We start from the raw sequence: 25,371 nt of genomic DNA on the forward strand, positions 1-25,371 counted from the left end.
TCGTTCCTCGGCGACGGCTTACGTTATTTCCGGCGGCGTTGCTAAGCAAATGTTCCCATAAACTTTTAAGCGGCTGGAGTCCGCTGGGCCATAGTTTGATATCCTAATCTGGATGCTTCGGGAGCAAGATGCTGGTGCGGTTTGGAAGACGCTCTGGACAAGCCAGAGAAATGCTTGGTAAGCTGATCTGTCCTAAATTCAAAGCATCCTCGGAGTTTGTGGAAGTTAGACCGTCTCGCCTTGGGAAGACAAGCGAGAAAGTTACACAAAGTCTACAGAAACAGGAACAGAAAAGAAAAGAAAAAAAAGTCCATGCTGGGCGCCAGTGGCTCTGGTCTGTAATCCTAGCTATTCGGGAGGCTGAGATTTGAGGATCGTGATTCAAAGCCAGCCTAGGCAGTAAAGTCTGTGAGACTCATCTCAAATTAACCACCAAAAAGCTTGAAGTGGCTCTGAGGCTCAGTGGTAGAGTGCTAGCCTTAAGCAAAAAAGCTCAAGACCCACGACTGACAAAAAAAAAAAAAAAAAGGAAGGAAGAAAGGAAGGAAGGAAGGAAGGAAGGAAGGAAGGAAGGAAAAAAGAAAGAAAGGAAGGAAGAAAGAAAGAAAGAAAGAAGGAAAGAAAGGAAGAAAGAAAAAGAAAGAAAGAAAGGAAGGAAGGAAGGAAGGAAGGAAGGAAGGAAGGAGAGAAATTAGATAACCCTAACTAACAAGCCACTTCCACTTTCCGGACTGGTGTTTCTACATCCAGATGTGGAGAGTGAAAACCTAAGTTTTGTTATTTACCGAGTTGATGGCGATATCTTTTGGAAATGCCAATAACTTGGGTCTGTTGCAAACTTTCCAGCCTTCGTAGCCTTAATAATGTCTCTAAAGGAAATGACTCAATTCTGTCCACTGTGAAGTGAAGGTATAACTATTCTCCTCCACTGCCTACTGTAGAGTACACACGTTATAGTCTTTGTGTTTGAGCCACTGCCTTGTGACCAGCTTGTGGAAGACCAAATGAAGAATGAAAATGTTAAAAACAAAAAGAACCTACCCAGTACTCATATAATTAAATCTGTTCTAGAGGGTGTGACCATATTAATACAGAGGTCTGCCTGGCTACTTAAAAAACAAAACACATTGTTAAGTAGTATTATCCACTAAGTTTTCTCTGGTCCTCAAAACTATACAGCAATTTTGTTAATCTTCAGATATCCAAGAGGAGGGATAACATTGTGGACTACATAGATTGCATCTGGGCCTTGGACTCAGGGCCTGAGCACTGTCCCTGGCTTCTTTTTGCTCTCTTCCACTAGGCCATATTCCCAGCCCCCACTTTATTCTTTTTTTTTTGCCAGTCCTGGGCCTTGGACTCAGGGCCTGAGCACTGTCCCTGGCTTCTCTTTGCTCAAGGCTAGCACTCTGCCACTTGAGCCACTTGAGCCACAGCGCCACTTCTGGCCATTTTCTGTATATGTGGTGCTGGGGAATAGAACCCAGGGCTTCATGTATAAGAGGCAAGCTCTCTTGCCACTAGGCCATATCCCCAGCCCCCTACTTTATTCTTTATAGGGATTGTCCTACAAGTATAGGTTGTTTGCTCTACAAAGCCCTTCATGTTGGTGAATTAAGTTTTCTCCATTTTATTTCAATAACATGGTTTTTTGTTTTGTTTTGTTTTTGTCTGTCATGGGGCTTGAACTCTGGGCCTGGGTGCTGTCCCTGAGCTCTTCAGCTCAAGGCTAGCACTTTACCACTTGAGCCACAGTGCCACTTCCACTTTATTTCATATCTTCAAGAACTGGATCAAAAGATGACACTGATCTGGGTGCCAGTGGCTCACAACTGTAATCCTAGCTACTCTGGAGACTGAGATCAGAGGATCCTGGTTCAAAGCCAGCCAGGGCAGGAAAGTCAGTGAGAGACTCATCTCCACTTAAGCATCAGAAAACTGGAAGTGACATTGTGGCTCGAAGCAGTAGAGTGCTAGCCTTGAGTGAAAAATCTCAGGGACAGTGCCCAGGCCCTAAGTTTAAGCCCCAGGACCAACAAACCAACAACAACAACAACAAAAGGCACTGTGCCTTATAAATATGCTCAATCACTATGTGTCAATTAAAAATATATTTTGGAGCTGGTAATATGGCCTAGTGGTAGAGTGCTTGTTTCATATACATGAAGCCCTGGGTTCAATTCCTTAGCACCACATATATAGAAAAAGCCGGAAATGGCACTGTGGCTCAAGTGGTAGACTGCTAGTAGTCTTGAGAAAAAAAAAAAAAAGCCATGGAGAGTGCTCAGGGCCTGAGTTCAAGCCCCAGGACTGGCAAACAAACAAAAATATATTTTAAAAGCCAGGTCTGGTGGTTGAAATCTGTAATTCTAGCTCCTTGGGAGGCAGATATTGGAGGCAAACCTGAGCAAAAAAGTTTGTGAGGCTTGAACTCAGAGCTTGGGTGCTGTCCTTGAACTCTTTTGCACAAGGCTATCCCTCTGCCACTTTAAGCCATAGCTCTACTTCTGGTTTTTGTTTGTTTGTTTTTTTATTTTTATTTTTATTTTTATTTTTATTTATTTATTTATTTATTTATTGGCCAGTCCTGGGGCTTGGACTCAGGGCCTGAGCACTGTCCCTGGCTTCTTTTTGCTCAAGGCTAGCACTCTGCCACTTGAGCCACAGCGCCACCACTTCTGGCCGTTTTCTGTATATGTGGTGCTGGGGAATCGAACCCAGGGCCTCATGTATACGAGGCAAGCACTCTTGCCACTAGGCCATATCCCCAGCCCCTGTTTTTTTATTTTTAAGTGGTTAATTGTACGAGTCTTACAGGGACTTTCTACCCAGGCTGGCTTCAAACAATAGTCCTCATATCTCAGCTTCCTGAGTAAGCAGGGATTACAGATAGGAGCCACCAGAAGCCAGCAAAACTGGTTATTTTCTACTTCGAAAATAACCAACATAGGAGGTGGAAGTATGGCTTAAGTGGTAGGTCACTTGTCTTGTAAGCATGAGATCCTGAGTTTAGTTCCCAGTACTGCCAAGAAAGAAATAATTAAACAAAGAACTCAAGTCAGAGGAAAATGTTAATATACCCAAGGATATATTAATTAAAAGGCAGATGTTTTAATGTAAGAGATTTCTGTTTGATTAGCCTCTTTAAAAATAACACAAAGGGCTGGGAATATGGCCTAGTGGCAAGAGTGCTTGCTTCCTATACATGAAGCTCTCGGTTCGATTCCCCAGCACCACATATATGGAAAACGGCCAGAAGGGGCGCTGTGGCTCAGGTGGCAGAGTGCTAGCCTTGAGCGGGAAGAAGCCAGGGATGGTGCTCAGGCCCTGAATCCAAGGCCCAGGACTGGCCAAAAAACAAAAACAAAAATAACACAAAGTTTTGCCAATTTTGTAAAATAAGAGAGATTTTCTTCAATGCTACAAGTATGTATTTTGATTGGGTCTTTTTGGTTGCAAGTGATTAACTCGCTGTACTGCTCTTCAGTGGTTTTCTTTTTTCTTCTTTTTTTTTGTCGGTCATGGGGCTTGAACTCTGGGCCTGGATGTTGTCCTTGAACTCTTTAGTTCAAGGCTAGTGCTCTACCACTCTTAAGCCACAGCACCACTTCTGGTTTTCTGGTGGTTAACTTGAGATAAGAGTCTCATGGACTTTCCTGCTCCGGCTGGCTTTGAACTGAGATCCTCAGATCTCAACCTCCTGAGTAGCTAGGGCTATAGGTGTGAGCCATTGGTGCCTGGCCTATTTTTTGTTTCTTTGTTTTAACCAGTCTTGGAGCTTGAGCTCAGGGCCTGGGCACTTCTCTGAGCTTCTTTTGCTCAAGACTAGCACTGTACCACAGGGCCATGTCTGGCTTTTTCTGTTTATGTGGTGTGGAGGAATCGAACCCAGGGCTTCATGCATGCTTGGCAAGCACTCTACCACCAAGCCACATTTCCAGTCCTTCTTTCGAGTTTTGATTGGCTTTATTCTGCATATTGAGGCTTGGGAAGTAGGCAGGTAGGCAAGATAGTGTCTTGTTCTAAACTCAGTTCAGTTTAGCAACTACTTCTCATTCCCATCAATCTTAATTAAAACCCTGAGATGACTAACCAATCCTAGCAGCTTTTCTTTCAGTAATCTTTCTCTCATGTAGAGCCTTGATATTCCTTGTCCCTGATTTTCTCTCTGCTTGTTTCATTCTTCTCTCAACTAAAATAATGAAAGTATTAATAGCAAATATTTGTTGCAAGCATGCTATATACCAGGTACTATTCTAAATTGTTTATGTATATTACTTTAATTATCATACCAACTCTGTAAAACTGGTACTGCCAATAATCATTTTGCAATGAAGGAAACATGTTCAGAAAGGTTAAACAATTTTCTCTAGATTTATATAGTTAGTATGTAGGCTGCTCAGAAAAAGTCCAGTGTCCCTAACGTTACCCATAGTATCACTGCACTTTTATTATCTTTGGTCCACCCATCAATGTTCAAATCTCTTATCTGGTTTTAGTGAATTTCGTAACTTATAAACCCTACCTCCTTAAGGTAGGAGGCAGAATTCATTTATCCAGCGTCCCTTGTAACTAGACTGCAAACATAGACCTAAGACTCAGCCGTTAGTTTGATATATGCTAGATCTGTATTCTGCAAATAACAATATAAAGAAGCAAACAGCATATTGACTCCATTTTTTTGAGAGAATGGCAGCAATATTGTACCAATATTACTGGCGACAGTATTGATATCCAGTGGGTGATTTATAAATTGAGCAGAGCGAGGTCTCCCCCCATTGCCCATTCCCATAGGCCTCTGCTGGGACCTCATCGTGTGGCTTGTATGGAGTTTTGTATGTACAGTTCCCAAGGATGAATCTGGTCTTCCACAGGACACCTAATCTTCTATAATGAATTCCATTCCTGATTAAATAAGGGAGACTGAGTTTGTTAGTAATTAAGAATACAGTTGATGAAAGAGTAGGAATACATCACAATGTCTAAAGAATATCCAAAGATAGATATTCTCAAGGTTATTCATTAATGAATTTCCACAAAGTTAACGTTAAAAATCCTTTATACTGACCTACTGGAGGGTAGTTAGCTATCAACTTTAAAGATGTAGGTTCCAGGTGAGTGCTGGTGGCTGACACCTGGCATCCTAGCTACTCGGGAAGCTGAGATCTGAAGACAGAGGTTTGAAACTAGCCTGGGCAGAAAAGTCTATGAAAAAGGCACTATGCCTAAGTGACTCTTCATATTTATTTAATAACAATATACATACAGAAACAAACTCCAAGACATGGAAACAAGAGACTTTTTTAAAGTTTTAGTTTTTGAAAATTCAGCCATCCTTTATGTATGGTGTATTCAAGAGTACAACTTTGGGAGGGTTGAGGTAGGGCACAGAACTCAAGGGAAAAAGGCTGAAAAGTGCAGCAGTGGAGCTCACTGGACACTGATGAAAGTGAACTATCCAACCTGTGGATGGAGACGAGAGGGAGGGCTTGGGAGAGAATGAAGGAACAGAAGACACTGTATGAAAGGAAATGTACTCTTTACCTGGCTCATGTAATGGTAATCCCTCTGTACAATAACAATAAAGTAAATTAATAATTTTTAAAGTCTGTTAGACTGTTATCTTCAACTAACCAGAAAAAAGTTGGAAGTGGAGGTGTGGCTACAATGCTAGAGTGCTAGTTTTGAGCAAAAATGCCAAGGCTCTGAGTTCAAACCCCAGTATGAGAAAAAAAAAAAAAAGAAGAAGAAAGGTGAGGGTATCAGGGTTCCAAGAAGTTGAATGACTGTCCAAATTTGCATAGGAAGGAAATGACCAAGTAAAGAGTCTAGGTTCTTTGACTTCAAGGCCTTATTTTTTTCCACTTTATCTAAACTGTTCTTAAGACAATAAGACTAAAGCTGGCAGCTGGTGGCTTACACCTGTAATCTTAGCTATTCAGGAGTCTGAGATCTGAGGATAACTGTTCAAAGCCAGTGTGGGCAGAAAAGTCTGTGAGACTCTTCTCTCCACTTAACCACCCAAAAGCCGGAAGTAGAGCTGTGGCTCAACTGGTAGAGTGCTAGGGACAGTGCCCAGGCTTGAGTTCAAGCCCCAGGTCCAGCAAACACACACACACACACACACGCACACACAAGTAAATTAAATACTCAAACCAATTCCAGGTATCCTGCTAATATAGAAATTTCTGAAGAAAAATAATTTGCACTCTTGAAAATCTTAATAACGTGATGTTTTAAATTTTATTAGATATAAAGAACTCTGGAGAAGATGGAATTTCCTACCCGCCTCTTTTACCTAGCAAGGTAGATCTTCAGCAGGTGACCATAATTCCACACAATGAATGGGAAAGAATTCAGGATAGTCTTGACGGTTTGACAAGGGAAGCAGCAGCTCTTCGTGCAGCAAGAAAGGCAAAGAAAGATATGCACTTACAATCCCAAAATGTAGTAAAACACTGGACTAACACATATGCAGTAAGTATTAATCTTCTGGGGCTATACATATATTGAAGACCTACTCTTGTATTTTAATATTCCCTTATATCTCTTTTGTACTTTTATGCTTAAAGTGCCATAAAATGCACTGTAACACATTTTCAATATCTTCATTTGGGTATAAGTAGTGATAACAATAACAATATTTAAAGTGTAACTTGAAGTGGCACTGTGGCTCAAAGTGGTAGAGCACTATCCTTGACCTGAAGAGCTCAGGGACAATGCTCAGGTCCAGAGTTCAAGCCCCATGATCAACAAAAACAACAAACAAAGTGTAACTTTTGGCAATTTGACAGTGAATACACTTCAAAAACGATCATTACAATTAAGATAATGAATATGGATCACACCAGAGTTTTCTATTTTTACTATATTATAGGTTTTACTCAGAACAATGAGAAATTCATTCATGTTGAATATATTTGTTATTCTTTTTTTTTTTCTTTGTTCGTTTTTGGGGGGGGCGGGGAGGGCTTGAACTCAGCCCAAGCTAGTGCCCTGCCACTTGAACTACAGCTCCACCTCCAGCTTTTTAATTGGAGGTAAGAGTCACATGGACTTTTCTGCTTAGGCTGGCTTCAAACTGGGATCCTTACATTTCAACTTCCCGAGTAGCTAGAATTACAGACATGAGCCACCAACAATAGCAGAACTTTATAATAAGTCTTGCTTATCATTTTGTTCTTGTGACCGTTCTGGTTTTCTTCCTTGCTTGTGCCAAGTCCTGAACTCAGGATCTTGTACTTCTTTGGCTTGTTTGCTCATGGCTAGCACTTTATCACTTGAGCCATGCATCCAGCCCTGCTTTTTATTAGTTAATTGGAAATAGAGTCTCTTAGACTTTTCAAACTTGGCAGGCAGTCTTTGAACCTCAGTCATCCAGGTTTCCGCCCCCTGAGTACCTAGGATCATGAGCCACTGGTACCTGACTCTGTTGACAGTTTTTATTCTGAACAATTATTTATTGTCAAAGTGATGTACAGAAGGGTTACAGTTTCATACGTAAGGCAGTGCTATACATTTCTTGTACAATTTGTTACCTCCTCCCTCATTTCCCTCCCTCCCCTCTCCCCCTTGTTGACAGTTCTAGACAGGCTTTTATAGCATGAAGAAAACATTAGGGAGGGTGAAACTATTACAAGTGACTGCATGCATTTGTAATACTTGCAACTGAAAAGATATATATATATATAATTTTTAAAACATGATTTTATTATTATTAAGATTTTTTTTTGTTGTTGTTGTTGTTGTTTTTGCCTGTCCTGGGCCTTGGACTCAGGGCCTGAGCACCGTCCCTGGCTTTTTATTTTTTTTTGCTCAAGGCTAGCACTCTGCCACTTGAGCCACAGCGCCACTTCTGGTCATTTTCTATATATGTGGTGCTGGGGAATCGAACCCAGGGCTTCATGTATACGAGGCAAGCACTCTTGGTTCTAGGCCATATTCCCAGCACTAGAATGATAATTTTTTTCTTTGTCAGTCCTGGGGCTTGAACTCAGGGACTGAGTACTGTCCCTGAGCTTCTTTTGCTCAAGGCTAGCACTCTACCACTTGAGCCACAGTGCTACTTCTGGCTTTTTCTGTTTATGCGGTACTGAGGAATCAAACCCAGGTCTTCATGTATGCTAGGCAAGCACTCTACCACTAAGCCACGTTCCCAACCTAGAATTATAATTTTTATTAAAAAAATCTTTTTTTTCCCAAAAACCCCTCTAGCCAGGAGCTGGTGGCTCATACCTATAATCCTAGCTACTCAGGAGGCTAAGGATCATGGTTCATAGTCAATCTTCGCAGGAAAGTCTGACTCTTAGCTACAGTTAACCACCAAAAAGGCAGAAGTGGAGCTGTGGCTCAAAGTGGTAGAACACTAGCCTTGAGCAGAAGAGCTCAGGGACAGCACCCAGGCTTGAGTCGCAAGCCCCAGGACTGGCCGAAAAAAAAAGCATTTTAGTAAGTTTAAAGACCTAAATTTAAACAGGAAATATTTTAACATAAATCATAGAATCTCTTCAGGATACCAAGGTAAATAAGACAAATAACTAATAAAGGAAAAGAAAGACCTCATGACATGATTCATTGAATAAAATCCTCCGAAGTGTAGGAAAACATAAAATAAGTTGGTGTTGTTTTTAGATAAGCAAAAGCAGATAATTGGGTATTATATAACTATAGAAAGGAACTTTGGAAATAAATAGGAACTAGCCATAGTAATTATAGTGAGGGGATGTTGCAGATGAAAGTTAAAACTGTAGGGGAAAAACACATTGTGTTCTTCTATGATATGTTTGCATCTTGACTGTGTAGATATACTACCTCCCTAAGTAATTCAATTAAAAAGTTAACTCAAAAATGTAACTTTATGCTGGGCACCTGTAATCCTAGCTACTCAGGAAGCTGAGATCTGAGGATATCATTAAAGTATGTTAAACCAAGAATAATTTTTTTAAATGCTAATGGAAGGAAACTATTAGACCTAAGAAAAGATTAAGAATCAATGGGTTCAAAGCCATCCTGGGAAGGAAAGTCTGTGAGACTCTTATCTCCAATTAACCACCAGAAAACAACAAGTGGTGCTGTGGCTCAAGTGGTAGAGCTCTAGCCTTGAGCTGAAGAGCTCAGGGACAGTACCCAGGCCCAAGAGTTCAAGCCCCACAACAACAATATATAACCTTGACTGGGTGCCAGTGCCTCATGTCTTTAATCCTAGGTACTGAGGAGGCTGAGATCTGAAAATTTTGGTTTGAAGTCAGTCAAGGAAATGAGTTAAGACTCATCTCCAGTTAACCATCAAAAAGCTGGAAGTAGAGCTGGGGCTCAAGTGGCAGAGTGCCAGCTTTGAGCCCAAGCTTTAATACCAGCATACACACACACACACACACACACACACACACACACACAATGTAACCTCATTGAATTACACAAAAAATGACACAAGTCAATAATGGAAGTTCAAATGATTGCATAACAGTGTTCAGTTTTGGCAAAATTAAATTGGAAAATGAAAACAAAGGAGTGTTTTTGAGCCAGGTGCTGGTGAATCAAGGCTGTAATCCTGGCGGCTATAATCAGGAGGCTGAGATATAAGGATCATAGTTCAAAGCCAACCTAACCAGAAAAGTCCAATTGATTTTTTTTTTTTTTTTTGGCCAGTCCTGGGGCTTGGACTCAGGGCCTGAGCACTGTCCCTGGCTTCTTTTTGCTCAAGGCTAGCACTCTGCCACTTGAGCCACAGCGCCACTTCTGGCCATTTTCTGTATATGTGGTGCTGGGGAATGGAACCCAGGGCCTCATGTATATGAAGCAGGCACTCTTGCCACTAGGCCTTCTTGCCACTAGGCCATATCCCCAGCCCGTCCAATTGATTCTTATTTCCAACTAGCCAGCATAAAGCCAGAAGTGGAGGTGTTTCTCCAGTGGTACAACCTTGAGCAAAATAGATAAGGTACAGCATCCAAGCCCCTGTACTGGCACACAAAAAACAAGGCTTTTGGATTAGTGGTATACTGCAATGCTAGAGTGCTTGCCTCGCATGCACAAAGCCTTGGGTTTGATCCTCAGAAACAAAGTGCTTTTGTCTTTTTATAGGGGATGAGAGAACAGAAACTTAAAGCCAAAAAGAAGCGTGAGGAAGAAATTGAAGCAGAAAGACAAATCCTTGATGTAGAAGAAGAAATATACAAACAAGGAGAAAGGAAAAAGGCCATTGAAAAAGCAAAGCAAACTCAGTTGTATCAGATAGAAAGAATGAAAAAATTTCATGTACTTTTCTTTTATATGTGTTTCACGTGCATAATTAATTATAGCTATGAATATTTATGCTTCATTTTCTTAAAATACTGCACTTTTTTTTGTAGTCAGGACTGCTTCTCAGTAGAGTTATGTCTGAACGTGCGGCCCAGATTGAATTCCAAAAGAATAACATAAAATCAGATAAAAAATGGGAGGAACAATTGAAACTCAGTGTTGAAAAAGCTTTTAAAGAAGAGCAAGAAAAAGTAGACAGACAGCATAGAGAAAGAATAGCTCTTGCCAAAGATCACCTAAAACAGTATGTATATAGAAATTACCTTTTCTGTACCTTCTTTTTCTCATTATTGATGTAGCGCTTTGTTTTCTGATTATAAAAGCATCATGCTAAAATAGTTAAAAAAGTACAGGGGCTGGGAATGTGGCTTAGCAGCAGGGTGCTTGCCTAGCATGCATGAAGCCCTGGGTTCGATTCCTCAGCACCACATAAACAGAAAAAGCTGGAAGTGGTGCTGTGGCTCAAGTGGTAGAGTGCTAGTGTTGAGCAAAAGGAAGCCCAGGACAGTGCTCAGGCCCTGAGTTCAAGTCCCAGGACTGGCCAAAAAAAAAAGTATAAAGAGGCCACTTGCTAATGGCTTCGACCGGTAATCTTAGCTACTCAGAAGGCTGAGAACTGAGGATCACAAATCCAAGCCAGCCTGGGAGGAAAGTTTGTGAGACTCTTATCTCTGATTAACCACCAAAAAAAGCTAGAAAGTGGAGCTGTGGCTCAAGTGGCAGAGTGATAGCATTGAGCAAAGAAACTCAGAGATAGCACTTAGGCCCTGAGTTCAACCCCCCAGGACTGGCACACAAAAAGTACAAACAAGTTAGAACTCACTGTTAGATCTGTAGGTGGTGATGCACTCCTATAGTCCCAGAACTCAGAGATGCAGGCAGGAGGCCAGCCTGTATTATATAGCCAAGACCCTGTCTCACAAACAAAGCAAACACTTTTGCTTCCTCACCCAGAGATTATGTGGTTGTTACTATTGCTGTAATAATGGTGTAACAAACAACCACAGCATAATGGCAGTTAGCTGTCAGTGTTTATTTCTCTTGCATCTCTTGGTAGGCTGATCTTGGCTCGACTCTGTAGAGCAGCTTTGCTATGGTAAGGAAGTAAACTCTTCCAGCAGGTTGTGAAAATAGATTATCCAGCCTTAGCAAAGCCTTCACACTACAGCCCTATACCTTGAGGGCAACCTCTTGAGAACTGCCCATGCAAGCCACTCTCTGGTTCCTGTCAGGGGAGTGACTGATAGTGACTGTGGATGGTGAGATTTTTCTTCTTTTTGTCTATTGTGGGGCTTAAACTCAGGGCCTGGGTGTTCTTTTTTTTTTTTTTTTTTTTTTTTTTTTTTTTTTTTTTTGGCCAGTCCTGGGCCTTGGACTCAGGGCCTGAGCACTGTCCCTGGCTTCTTCCCGCTCAAGGCTAGCACTCTGCCACTTGAGCCACAGCACCGCTTCTGGCCGTTTTCTGTATATGTGGTGCTGGGGAATCGAACCTAGGGCCTCATGTATCCGAGGCAGGCACTCTTGCCACTAGGCTATATCCCCAGCCCAGGGCCTGGGTGTTCTCCTTGAGCTTTTGTGCTTAAGTCTAGTGCTTTAAGCCATATCTCCATTGATGGTTTTTGAGTGGTTAATTGGGGAGAAGAGTCCCACAGACTTTCCTGCCCTGCAATTATCAGATTTCAGACTCTTGTAGCTAGGATTATAGGCATGAGCCACTGGCACCTGACTGCTAGTATTTTTTCCTGCCATTCCTGGGGCTTGAACTCAGGACCAGAGCACTGTCCCTGAGCTGCTTTTGCTCAAGGCTAGCGCTCTACCACTACAGCTCCACTTTGAGCTTTTCCTGTTTATGTGGCACTGAGGAATTGAACCTAGGTCTTCATGTATGCTAGGTAAGCACTCTACCACTAAGCCACCTTCTCAGTTGCCGCCCCCCATAGTATTTCTTTTTTTGCTGGTCCTGGGGCTTGAACTCAGGGCCTGGGCTTTGTCCCTGAGCTTCTCTGTGTTCAAGCCTCTCTGTGTTTAACCACTTGCACCACAGCACCACTTCCTGAGGAATCGAACTGAGGCCTTCATGCATGCTAGGCAAGTACTCTATCACTAAGCCACATTCCCAACCACTGATAGTATTCTTATCACTAACTTACTGTACTTAGCAGTTACTGAACTCACTGCACAATTTTTGGCCCTTTGCCTGAACATGATTTTGTATGTGTGTGTGTGTGTGTGTGTGTGTGTGTGTGTGCCAGTACTAGGACTTAAAGTCAGAGTCTGAGCATTGTCCCTTAGCTTTTTCACTCAAGTCTAGCATTCTACCACTTGAAAGAACTTCACTTCCACTTCTGGCTTTTTGCTAGTTAACTGAAAATAAGTTTCATGGACTTTCCTGCCTGAGCTGGCTTCGCACCTTGATCCTCAGCATTCTGAATAGCTAGGATTACAAGTGTGACCCACCATGCCTGGAAGAAAGTGAGATTTTTCACAACTCCTAAACAGTCTCTAGGCTCCAGACCCACCCAGCCCATTCCACTGTAGCACTTTGACCAGTGTGAGTTCAGGAAGAAATAAATAGTATTTATAGTGACATTACAACTACCATACAGGGACCTTTGATCAAGAATCTTATACAGGTTGGAAAGAAATGTTGCAGAGTGACTATTGTCATCACTCTTATTCCTCTATAGATGGTTAAGTTTCTCATCTAGGAAGAGGCTCATAGACCTTGCGTTTAAAAACAAAACAAAACAAAACAAAAAAAACCCTCACTAATTCCAGCCTATTAATCCCATCAGCTTCCCAAAAGAAGGGGAAAAAAATCCCTATAGGATAACTTTCCATCATTTGCCTTGGAGTAGATCACATATGGAAGGCTTAAGTGATTTGTGGCCCTTTTACAGACTTAAATGCCACTTTATTATTTGGTTTTGTTTTGTTGCCAGTCCTGGGGCTTGAACTCAGGGCCTGAGCACTGTTCCTGGTTTCTTTTTTGCTCAAGGCTAGCACTCTGCCACTTGAGCTTCAGCGCCACTTCCGGCCTTTTCTATATATGTGGTGCTGAGGAATCAAACCCAGGGCTTCATGTATACAAGGTGAGCACTTTACCACTAGGCCATATTCCCAGCCCCTTAAATGCCACTTTAAATGTGGTAACCATATATGATTCCCTCCAGCCCTGCCTCACATATGCAGCCCCCTCCAGGACATCTCCAGGCCATGGCTCGAGGTATCTCTGATACTGGAGAATTACTGAGTCCCACCCATGCAGCGGACTATCCAATGGCATCCCTTTCCACAGAGGTATCCAAACCAGAAACCTTGCAGTTCTCTTCATGTTTATCTGGGCAGAGAGCTGGCTGCTGTGTAAGGGGTTCTTAGGATCCAGAGTCTGTTTTAACAGGAGCTCCTTGTGATGGATGTGGAGTTCAGGAGGTAAGTTGAAGAGGTGATGCTGTGAGCCCACAGGAACAACCAGCATTTGGTTACTAGTGGTTCAGGGGGCATTAATGGCTGGCCAATGGCAGCTACAGAGAGAATGGCAACTAAGATGGCCATTTGGGTTAAGAAGACCTTTGTTTCTTTTTCCATCAAAACCATTCTCTTAAGGGCCTAAGTCCATAGCTTATATAGCATTGAAACTACAACTGTATGCCTCAAACCCAGCTCTCTGAGTTCCACATCTCAGATCCAGTCACTTGCTCTAATATGCAAAACAGACAGTAATGGTGAAGGGCGGAGAAAGGAAATTTATTGCATGGCATGGGCAGCCTCGGGAAGAGGCAAAGTAAGCACTTCAGCCAATTTCAAGATATAGACATGAGCTTCAGATTTAAGTAGACAAAGAACTGAGAGTAGGGGGAGAGAGGAATACTTAAAGAGTCCCAGTCTATGGCCTGATTGGTCATTATCAGTTGTGATTCTCTAGAGGTTATTATTGCTTTCATCATATGATAGGAGCAATCTAAATCACCTATAATATTACTCCTGCCCCAGAGGACAGTCTCATCATTTTAGGCAATTGTTCTATGGGGGAGGCAAGACTCTGATGTTCCTGAGGGCTATTGTTGATTCCTTGTCTTAAAGATCATCAACGAATATGTCCTTCTGGATCCCCAGGAGATTGCAAAGTGACTATAGAGTGACTTAGACAAAGAAAGAGAAAAATGGAAACAGGCATACCAAGCTTTTCTCCTATATTTAGTTAACTCAGGGGCCCAAGTAGAGACTCTGCTTTTCAGCAAAATAAAAAACCAAAAAGCCTGTTTAAATATCTGTTGCATCATTGTCTAATACCAAAATTGAGATTAGGAACTTTCCTCCTTTACTATTTAACTGGACCTTTCTAAAGAGAGGGAACACTTGAATCTGGTGTAGATCTCATTTTGAAGAAAGTATTGGCAACTCTGGATTGTTTTGATTTTAGTCACTGCTACTTGATGTCTCTTCTTTTCCCCAAAGACATTCACAAATTCTACCTTAAGCTTCGTCCATTCTAGATTAGAATCTAGTTCACTGCTTTGCTTCCAGTTATACTTGTTTTTGCTTTAGAATGAAGGAACGGGAAAAAGAAGAAGAAGAAAGGAAAAAATATGAAGAAAAAGATGCTGAGGAGATAAAGAGACAGAATTCATTGTATGAAATAGAAATGAAAAAAAAAGTAAACAAGAGAAAAGAAGAGATAGATGAAAGCAGGAGACTATTTTTGGTAAGTTGAAAGTGTAGGAGCTCAAAAATTATGTCATGTCACGTACCAGTAGCTCCCATATGTAATCATAGCTACTCAGGTAGCTGAGATCTGAAGATCATGGTTCAAAGCCAGCCTAGGGGGGCTGGGAATATGGCCTAGTGGTAAAGTGCTCACCTCATATACATGAAGCCCTGGGTTTGATTCCTCAGCACCACATATACAAAAAAAGCTGGAAGTGGTGCTGTGGCTCAAGTGGTAGAGTGTTAGCCTTGAGCAAAATGAAGCGCAGGCCCCAGGACTAGCCAAAAAACAAAACAAAACAAAAAGCCAGCCCAGGTAGGAGTCTTATTTCTAATTAAGCACCAAAAAAGCTTCAAGTGGAACTGTGGCTCAAGTGGTAGAACACTAGCCTTGAGCAAATAAAGCTCAGGGACAACATCCTGGTCCTGACTTCAAGCCCCAAGACTGTGTGCGCATACATCCACTCATGCGCACAGACATACAGAGACACACAAAACTCCAAAGTCAAATACCTAATTTTTAATTTATTAAATAATAGTGTAAGATAAAACAGTTGCTATTAAGTTGTGTTGCTAACAGAATATATGCTTTCAGAGAATGTGTATTTGCTATGGTTTATGTGTTCTCAAGCATAAAAAGAATGAAATTTATTTTTCAAATGAGTTTCCTTAAAATGAGACTTTGTATCATTATTTTTTTTTTTTGTGCTTGGGTTTGAACTTAAGAGTTTCATGTTTGCTAGGCTGATATTTACCGCTTGAGCCATGCCTGCAGCCCGACTTTATTCAAGTTTTTTTGGAGGTAGAGTCTAGTAAATTCTGGTTGACTGGCTTCCAACCTCAATCTTCTGGATCTCAACCTCCCAAGTAGCTAAGAATACAGGGGTGAGCCACCCATACCCTTATTTCACAACTTTCATCCTTCCTTCCTTCCTTCCTTCCTTCCTTCCTTCCTTCCTTCCTTCCTTCCTTCTTTCCTTCTTTCCTTCCTTCCTTTTGCCAGTCCTGGGCTTGAACTCAGGGCCTGAGCACTGTCCCTGATTTCTTTTGCTCAAGGTTAACACTCTACCACTTGAGCCACAGCGCCACTTCCTGCTTCTTTATATGTGGTGCTGAGGAATCGAACCCAGGGCTTCATGTATATGAGGCAAGCACTCTACCACTAGGCCATATTCCCAGCCCCAACTTTTATGTTTTCTTTTAAATGTTTTCTTATTCTAAAATAGTACATGTACAGAGTTAAAACACCACACACCAAAAAAGGCTCAAAGGAAGATTAACAGTTTCTTTCACTGTCCCTTTTGCTTCCTGCAGGAAACCACTTTCAAGTTCACGGTACTGGGGCTTGACCTCAGGGCCGCACACTCTCACTCTCACTTAGCTTTTTGGCTAAAGGCTGGCACTCTACCTTCTGAATCATGTCTCCACTTTCAGCTTTTTTTTTTTTTTTTTTTTTTTGCCAGTCTTGGGGCTTGGACTCAGGGCCTGAACACTGTCCCTGGATTCGTTTCAAGGCTAGCACTCTGCCACTTGAGCCACAGCGCCACTTCTGGCCATTTTCTGTATATGTGGTGCTGGGGAATCGACCCAGGGCTTCATGTATAGGAGGCAGGCACTCGTGCCACTAGGCCATATCCCCATTATCATAATTACAAGATAGATTTATATAATACAAACAATATATTATTATATTATTAATATTATCAATTATACATAAATATAATATCAATATGATATAATATGGTATAAAATATATAAATAATAAAAAATAAATATTTTATTTTCCAAGACAAGTAATATGCTATGATTTCTTTAAGACTATAATAATTTGTTTTTAGCTGGTTGCTGGTGGTTCATGACTGTAATCCTAGCTACTCAGGAGGAAGAGATCTGAGGATAATGGTTCAGAGCCAGCCCAGGCAGGAAAGTCTGTAAGACTCTTACCTCCAATTAACCATAAGAAATTTAGAAGTGGTGCTGTGGCTTAAAGTGGTAGAGCACTATCCTTGAGCTTAGAGGAAGTGCCCTAAGCCCCAAGTTCAAGTCCCATGACTAACAAAATTTTATTTTAGTTTATTCTTCTTTTTTGAGACAAGGTCTGTGTAGTCTCAAAGTTACCTTGTGGCCCAAGATGTGAAGTTGGAAAATTCTCCCATAGTATTTTATATTTTACTCTCTTCTCTGTGTCATTGAAATTATGATTTATTTAACCATTTTTCTATTTTTGAACATTTAGAGATTGTTTCCAACTTTGTCTATTGTAAATACTTTGAGATGAGGTATTTGGTTCCTTTATTCACAGTTCTGCTCATTTGGGATATATTTCCTGCAGAGCAATGTCTGTATTAGAACCTAAGACTGTTTGAAGGTTCTTGATAGACAGTGATATATATAATACACAGTGTACCATAAACATATATAGTATCCACATAGCCTACACCAAAGGAAATTCACTTAGGACTTTAAATGTAACGTCAACAATAGAGTTTGCTTAGCCTTGTCTTATATGAACGTACATACATAGCTTTTGAGCTATTGTGATCCACTGAGAGGTCTATTTTTGACCTTTATATGTTGAGTAGTTGTTTGGTTTTAGTTACATAATGTAGTGTCGCTGACCCAAACCTGAGGGAAATACCATTTGACAAGAAGGTTTTGGTTTCACAGACCTGGTCTCTACTGTCTCCCACCACCTTAACAGTCATATATCAAGGAGATCATGCCCCTTTGTTTTCTGTGTTCTAGGCTTGTCTCACTCAACATTATTTGTTCAAGTAAAAAGATTTTTTTAATGTGAGATGATAAAATGTATTTATTTCTCCAAGGAACATATGAGTGATAAAAATATCATAAAAGCTGTAGAACAGCAGCAGCAGGAAGAAGAAGATGAAAAGATTAGAAAAATGATCATAGCAAAAAAGCGCCTTATGCAAATGGGACAAGACAAAGAAGCTGAAATGCACAGGTAGAATTTTAAAGTAACTTGTATAATTAATGAAGTGCTGTCTGAAGTTATGTCCAGTATGTCAAGCATTAAGGAAGCGGTCTTTAGGAATGAAAGTACCACTACTTACATGATTGGGTATGTGGTGACATGATGGTTTCAGTTAGGACATGAAAAGAGTTAAACTATCCTTTGACTCTCCAAGGACTCTCTTGGATGGATGGTTGAAAATCTTGGTCTTCTGAGGGGGAGATGAGCTGGAGAAGGCTCTGTGAGCCATTAGAACATTAAGTGGTAGTGACAGCCATGTATACAAGTGAGTTTACTTAGGGTGACAGCTAGGAAATGAAGGTGGCCTAGTCCCCAGGGAACTCCATATTTAATGATCAAATGGAGAGAATAGTTTCCAGAGTTTGGAGGAAAACCAAAGAAATGTCAAGGAAGAGCACTTCAGTGAGAGGAGAGCAGTTATCAGTATCTTATCAATAGAGGAATTGACTAAGATTTTATAAACAAGTGTCTCATTTATAAAATGAGACTTGCAAGTTATTTCTTTACCTAGTGTGCAGTATGGGATGGATGGAGAGACAAGGGAGGAAGGCAGATTGTAGTCCCAGTATTTGTCTAGATCATGCATTTTCTCTGTGCAAAAACCTCTGTGGCTTCATTTCTCCCTTAGTCTTTACAATGCCCCATAAACTCCATACCCTTCCTGATACCTCATTTCCGACTGTACTCTCCTCTTCACTTCTTCTAACCAACTCTGGACTCTTCCTGTACACTGTCTGGGTAACAGACATCTCCAGAGTACATATAATTTTTTCACTACCTCTTTCAGATCCTCCCTTAAATATTACCTTCTCCTTGAGGATTTTCCTAATCCCTTTATTTAAAATTATATCCTGTAGATCAAAGACAAAAGAGGAAGTAAGACAACATAAAATTGCATCATGCGAATTACCTGAGCTATTCTTTTTTTTTTTTTTTTTTTTTTGCCAGTCCTGGGCCTTGGACTCAGGGCCTGAGCACTGTCCCTGGCTTCTTCCAGCTCAAGGCTAGCACTCTGCCGCTTGAGCCAAAACGCCGCTTCTGGCCGTTTTCTGTATATGTGGTGCTGGGGAATCGAGCCTAGGGCCTCGTGTATCCGAGGCAGGCACTCTTGCCACTAGGCTATATCCCCAGCCCTACCTGAGCTATTCTAGCTCTCAGTTTCAGAGGTTCAGTCCCTGTTGCCTTTGGGTCTCTTCAGTGAGGCTGCAGTACATCATGGTGGGCTGCAGGGTAGAAGAAGCTCTCATGGCAGTTGAAGACAGTGACAGAGAGAGACCGAGAGAGATGGGGGGAGGGAGAGATGAGACAGTAGGGAGAGAGACAAAGGAGAGAGGAGAGAGGAAAAAGAGGAAGAGAGAGGAGGGAGAGAAAGGGCCAGGATTCCAATATCCCCTTCAAGGACATGACCCCAGTGACCTAATTTCCCTTCACTAGGTCCCATTTCTTATGGGTTCAATTCTCCCCTCCTCCTATACATAGGCTGGTGATAGGCTTTCAAGACTTGAACCTTAGGGGTACAATTCAAATCAGAACTCCTTTATTTATCATTTAATTGCCTTCTTTTATTTCATTGTTTGGTAGCTATACAATATTATAATTTATTTATTTAATTTATTGTGATACTAGGTGTGAAGGCAGAGCCTAGTGCTTGGTAGGCAGGTGCTCTGCTGCTGAGCTTTGTCTCTATCCCTTTTTTACATTCATTTTATTTTAGAGCTAGAGTCATGCTTCCTGCCAAGCTATACTCCTGGCAGCAGTCTTCCCATTTTAGGTTTCCTGTGGTAGCTTGGATGACAGACATGTGCCACATGTCCATCTTCTTACCTTCAGCTGGAGACTGGTGGGCATTTCTGCCCAGGATGGCTTGGAACATGACAAGAATGCACCACTGCCTCCCGCTGTGGGCTGAGAAGGTGGTCTTGGGAACCTTTCTGCCAACTGGTCTCACACCTTGATCCTCCAAATCTCAGCTTCCCAAGTAGCTAGATTACAGGTGTGAAACACTGGTTTGCTTTTTACTAATTTGTTTGTAGTCCTTCTTCCCCAGCAGCAATAAAACTGCCACAAGAGAATAGATTTTGTTTTGTTTTGTTTTAATGCTTCTATTTACTATTATGTTCTCAGCACCTGGAGTGTTGTCTGTATACTGTGCATCTTTACAGTTGTAAAGGGCTTGGAAATCCTCCTTTTCTATAGTCTTCCTTTTTTTCTCCTCTGTCCATAGCACTTTTAGAACTGTCATGTCATGTGTCACTCTTTGCTTTAGATAGTTATTGCATAAATGTCTTCCATAGTTTAGACTTGGGCTATGCACTAGTTCTTTTCATCATTTCTTGCACATTACTTTGCTCACTGAATAAATTGGTGAATTGTCATGACTAATTAAAATATGTTTTCCCAGGTACCTTTCCCTATTCCTTTAATAAAATGTATTTATTAGCCACATGCTGGTGGCTCATGCCTGTAATCAATCCTAGCTACTCAGTGGGCTGAAGTCAGCTTTGAAACCAGCCTGGGCAGGAAAGTCTGTGAGATTCTTATCTCTAATAAACTACTAAAAAAAAAAAAGCTGGAAGTGGTTATGGCTCAAGTGGTAAAATGATGCTACACCTTGAGCAAAAAAAAAAACCACCTCGGGGACAGCACTCAGGCCTTGAGTTCAAGCCATAGGACTGGCATACACACACACACACACACACACACACACACACACAAAAATATATATTTATATACATATGTAGTTTATTATGTGCTACACACATAATAAATTTCCTTGTCATCTCAGGCACTTAAATAAATTTAAAATATGTGACAAATTAATATTCACCTGAAACAATGTAAAGCAAGCAGAGCATCTTTTTCGTTTTATAGATTGCAAAATACCTCAGCCTTCGTAATGAAGTTTCTTTGGCGTTGTTAAAAATCTGCTTCTTTTGTTATAGGGTAATGGAGGAGCGGAGAGAAAAAATAAATAACTTCCTGAGTGAACTAATGAAAGAGAAACTTGATAATGAAGATTTGATTATTTCTAGAGATATTGCAGAAGCTGAAGCTGAGTTGGAGAAAAGAGAAAAGGAAAAGAAGGAAAAAACTCAAGCAGAACTAAAAGCGATTGCAGAATATAGAGACATTGTGGTAAACAATTCAACTAAGACTTTTCCAGCATCTTGCCACCCTTCAGGCTCTATGCTCTTGAAACCAATGTTGACTTCCAACTAGAATCGGATGACACCCAGTTACATATATATATATATATAATTTATTTATTTATTGTTTGTTTGTTTGTTTGTTTGTTTTCGGCCAGTCCTGGGCCTTGGACTCAGGGCCTGAGCACTGTCCCTGGCTTCCTTTTGCTCAAGGCTAGCACTCTGCCACTTGAGCCACAGCCCCACTTCTGGCCGTTTTCTGTATATGTGGTGCTGGGGAATCGAACCCAGGGCCTCATGTATACGAGGCAAGCTCTCTTGCCACTAGGCCATATCCCCAGCCACTATTTATTTATTTTTTGGCCAGTCCTGGGGCTTGGACTCAGGGCCTGAGCACTGTCCCTGGCTTCCTTTTTGCTCAAGGCTAGCACTCTGCCACTTGAGCCACAGTACCGCTTCTGGCCATTTTCTGTATATGTGGTGCTGGGGAATTGAACCCAGGGCCTCATGTATACGAGGCAAGCACTCTTGCCACTAGGCCATATCCCCAGCCCTATTTTTTTTTTTTCTAGTCCTCGGCTTGGACTCAGGGCCTGAGCACTGTCCCTGGTTTCTTTTTGCTCAAGGCTAGCACTCTACCACTTGACCCACAGCGCCACTTCTGGCCGTTTTCTATATATGTGGTGCTGGGGAATCGAACCTAGGGCTTCATGTATATGAGGCAAGCACTCTTGCCACTAGGCCATATTCCCAGCCCAGTTACAGATATTTGTAGATGTAAAGTAGCAATATCTTCTTCAGTACCAGCTGAAGTGCAAAGACTGTTACTTATTTAATGTATTTTTATTTGTTTTTTTTGTTTTTTGTTTTTTGTTTTGTTTTTGGCCAGTCCTGGGGCTTGGACTCAGGGCCTGAGCACTGTCCCTGGCTTCTTCTTGCTCAAGGCTAGCACTCTTCCACTTGAGCCACAGCGCCACTTCTGGCCGTTTTCTGTATATGTGGTGCTGGGGAATTGAACCCAGGGCCTCCTGTATACGAGGCAAGCACTCTTGCCACTAGGCCATATCCCCAGCCCCTTTAATGTATTTTTAATTTAAACATCTTTGACAAACCAAATAAAAATTATCCAGTTGCACTCTTTTAAAGAAATCAGCTGTCTATACGACTGTCATAACATTTAAATTATAGATTGATAAATGTTAGCAATTTTTTACCTACAAATAGTTCCCTACCTTAAGAAGATCTTGATTTTCTGGGCCTATATTCCCTCCTTCCTCCCTCTTGCCCTTCCTTCCTTCCTTTCTCCCTCCTTCCTTCTTTTCTCCCTCCTTTCTTCCTTCCTTTCTCCCTCCTTTCTTTCTTCCCTCTTTCCTCACCACTCTGCTCATCTCCCTCTATCCACCCCTTCCTTCCTTTTCCCCCTCACTCATTTTCTTCTTCGATCTCTTCATTCTTCTCCTCCATCATTCCCTCTAAACTGGCTATGTAATCCTGATCTCAGAGTCAGATCCTCCCACACCGGCCTCCCTAGTGCTGGGATTCCAGGCATGCACCACCACACCTAGCTTTATTTTCTTTCTTAAACCAGAGGAGTTATTCTATTTCACTGATATTTTCATTAGGCATTTCCTAATAATCAGGAAACAAAACAAATAAAGTAAACCAGCCATATCAACACATGCATGTATTTTTCTGCTCATGCTTCATTCCTGGCTGACTTTCTACTTGGAGAATTCTAGCTCTGTTTTGCTTTAATCAGAGCTGGTTGCTAAAATTACTTTTCATTTTTAAAAAATTCCTTTTCATTGTCTAGATGAAAAAGAAAGAGGAAGAAGAAAGACAACGAAAAATAGAATCTAAAGAGTACTTGCAGGCTGTCAAAAAAGCAGATGAGATTTATAGGGAGCAGGAAAAAGAGAAAAAAAGCAAAGTCAGTAAGGACCTCCAAGATCTTCAAGATGACCATATTCAACGAATGGTAATTATTTCTGTCAATATACATTTATTTTTGTGATAAATATGTAATGTAGTTTTCATGCTAGTTTCCTGTCTGCAGCAGTTTCCTTTGTTAGGAATGGTTGCTATGGTTACAACAGTAGACAAGGTTGGCCTTTGCGTCATCTGCGCTGAGGTTCCATGTTAGGTTTTTCCTTTACAGAAATGCTTATCCTGTGGCCGCTGTTCTCCTGTAGTGCTATCTCATGGCTTCACTTTACATTTTCCCAATGACCGAGGATAAGGAACATCTTCTCAAGTTCACCTTAGCTGTTCGTGTGACTTCTTTTGTTGAGTCCATTTAAATGTCTTCTCAGTTATTTGAGGGATTTTTGTTAAACTTTTTATTGTTTAAATATAACATAAATTTAACATCTTAACGTGTGTGCAGGGTGTGTGTGTGTGTGTGTGTGTGTGTGTGTGTGTGTTTGTGCTAGGAATGGAACCCAGGGCCTTGACCATGCTAAGCAAGCACCCTGCTCTGAGCTCCACCTCCAGCCCCGTGTTGACCAGTTTTTTCAGTGTACACTTCAGAGGTATGAGTGCATGCACGTTGACCATCACCACTATCTCTACAGCACGTTCCTCATCCTTTACTGAACTCTGACCCATTGAATACTAACTTCCCCTCTATGCCCCTATGCCTCCAGCCCTACTTCTGTTCTACCTTCTGAATCTTACGTATTTTATTATTCTAGGGACCTCATCTAAGTAGATCATACTGTATTTATCTTTAGCGGGTGGCTTATTTCACTTAGCATACTGGTTTCAGAGTTCATGTATGTGGCAGTACATATTTTCTTGTTGAATGGCCCATGCTTTCTTTGTCCGTATAGCTGCCCACAGACCTGTGAGGGGTTTCCCCCTTGTGGCTATTGTGAATAGTACTTCTGTAACCGTAGGTATCCACAAGTCTATCCTTTCAATTCTTAAGACAGAATAGAATTGCTGAGTCCTATGCTAATTCTTTGTGGAACATTTTGATGAATGTCTGTGCTATTTTTCATTGTAGCTGCACAGCTTTTTTTTAAATTTCCAAACACTTGCTTTTCTTTCTTTTAAGAAATAGCCATCATAAAAAGTTTCAAGTGGCATTTCAGGTTTGGAGCATAGCTTAGTGGTACAGCATTTACTTAGTATGTACAAGGAAAGCCCTGGGTTCAATCCTCAATATGGCTTCCCTTAAAAAGCAAAATGGCAGCCCACTGTGGGTTTTTTTTTAATCTATTTTTTGGCTGGTACTGAGGCTTGAACTCAGGGCTTTTGTTCTCAGCTTTATTGCTGAAGGCTGGTGCTCTACCACTTGAGCCAAGCCTCCAGTTCCAATTCTTTTTTTCTCATTGTATTTTCTTTTTTTCCCCAAATAGGCTAAACATAAATTTAATGCAAAACAAGCAAAAGAAGAAGAACTTGATTACTACAGATCTGCCGATGCTCTTGTGGCTGAAAAGGAGAAGGATTTTCAGGATTATGCCAGAGAAGTGATTAAATTGGAATTGGAATCAGGAAATAAATTCACTTATCCTCTTGTGAAAGCTGTACAGAAAGGACCTGGAGGCGGCCATGGACCAGCTCTTGTGGAAAGAGGAGGATTAAGACCAAGCTATCAGACAAATGATATTACTGGAGTCCAGCTTCCTTCTTACAACTCTCAAGGAACAAAATATAATTTTCAGAAATGTAAGGGAAGGCTAGGTTTTACTTATTTTTAAGATTGACAAAATTTATTGCAGTGAGATACAAATATAAATGGATTATATGCTTATAATTTCTATTAATAAAGAGCTGCTTTACATCTCAGTACAATTGTGACTGATTTGATTTTTCAGGTATTTCCATTGAGTATATATAAATGCCCAAGGTTACATGATTCAGATTTTTTTTTTTTTTTTGCCAGTCCTGGGCCTTGGACTCAGGGCCTGAGCACTGTCCCTGGCTTCTTCCCACTCAAGGCTAGCACTCTGCCGCTTGAGCCACAGCGCCGCTTCTGGCCGTTTTCTGTATATGTGGTGCTGGGGAATCGAACCTAGGGCCTCGTGTATCCGAGGCAGGCACTCTTGCCACTAGGCCATATCCCCAGCCCCTCAGATTTTTTTTTAATCTTGGGAAAAAAATAAACTTCCACAGGTACTAAGAACATTCCCAGTATTATGCCATCGTTACACATTGCTCTAAGAGGAAATGTTGAGTCTAGTAAGCCATCACTCCTCATTCTCCCTCTACATA

General features: G+C 41.3%; 1 protein-coding gene across 1 annotated transcript; it reads left to right on the forward strand.

Annotated features, from left to right (window-relative positions):
- Positions 1-44: 44 nt before the first annotated feature.
- Cfap210 (cilia and flagella associated protein 210) lies at positions 45-24,894 on the forward strand. The gene is made up of 9 exons (XM_048345280.1): positions 45-177; positions 6,251-6,477; positions 10,084-10,257; positions 10,353-10,546; positions 14,851-15,007; positions 17,835-17,974; positions 20,947-21,139; positions 22,964-23,128; positions 24,513-24,894. The coding sequence occupies exons 1-9, from the start codon at positions 129-131 to the stop codon at positions 24,855-24,857; spliced, it is 1,644 nt and encodes a 547-aa protein (XP_048201237.1). The 5' UTR covers positions 45-128; the 3' UTR covers positions 24,858-24,894.
- Positions 24,895-25,371: the final 477 nt, after the last annotated feature.

Source organism: Perognathus longimembris, chromosome 4, assembly GCF_023159225.1.
Source record: "Perognathus longimembris pacificus isolate PPM17 chromosome 4, ASM2315922v1, whole genome shotgun sequence".
NCBI classification, from domain to species: Eukaryota; Metazoa; Chordata; class Mammalia; order Rodentia; family Heteromyidae; genus Perognathus; species Perognathus longimembris.

Coding starts and splice junctions, on each gene's coding strand:
- Cfap210 (XM_048345280.1), top strand. CDS start 129: ATGCTGGTGCGGTTTGGAAGACGCTCTGGACAAGCCAGAGAAATGCTT. Junction 10,547..14,850: donor GCCAAAGATCACCTAAAACA/GTATGTATATAG, acceptor TTTTTGCTTTAG/AATGAAGGAACGGGAAAAAG. Junction 15,008..17,834: donor AAAGCAGGAGACTATTTTTG/GTAAGTTGAAAG, acceptor TATTTCTCCAAG/GAACATATGAGTGATAAAAA.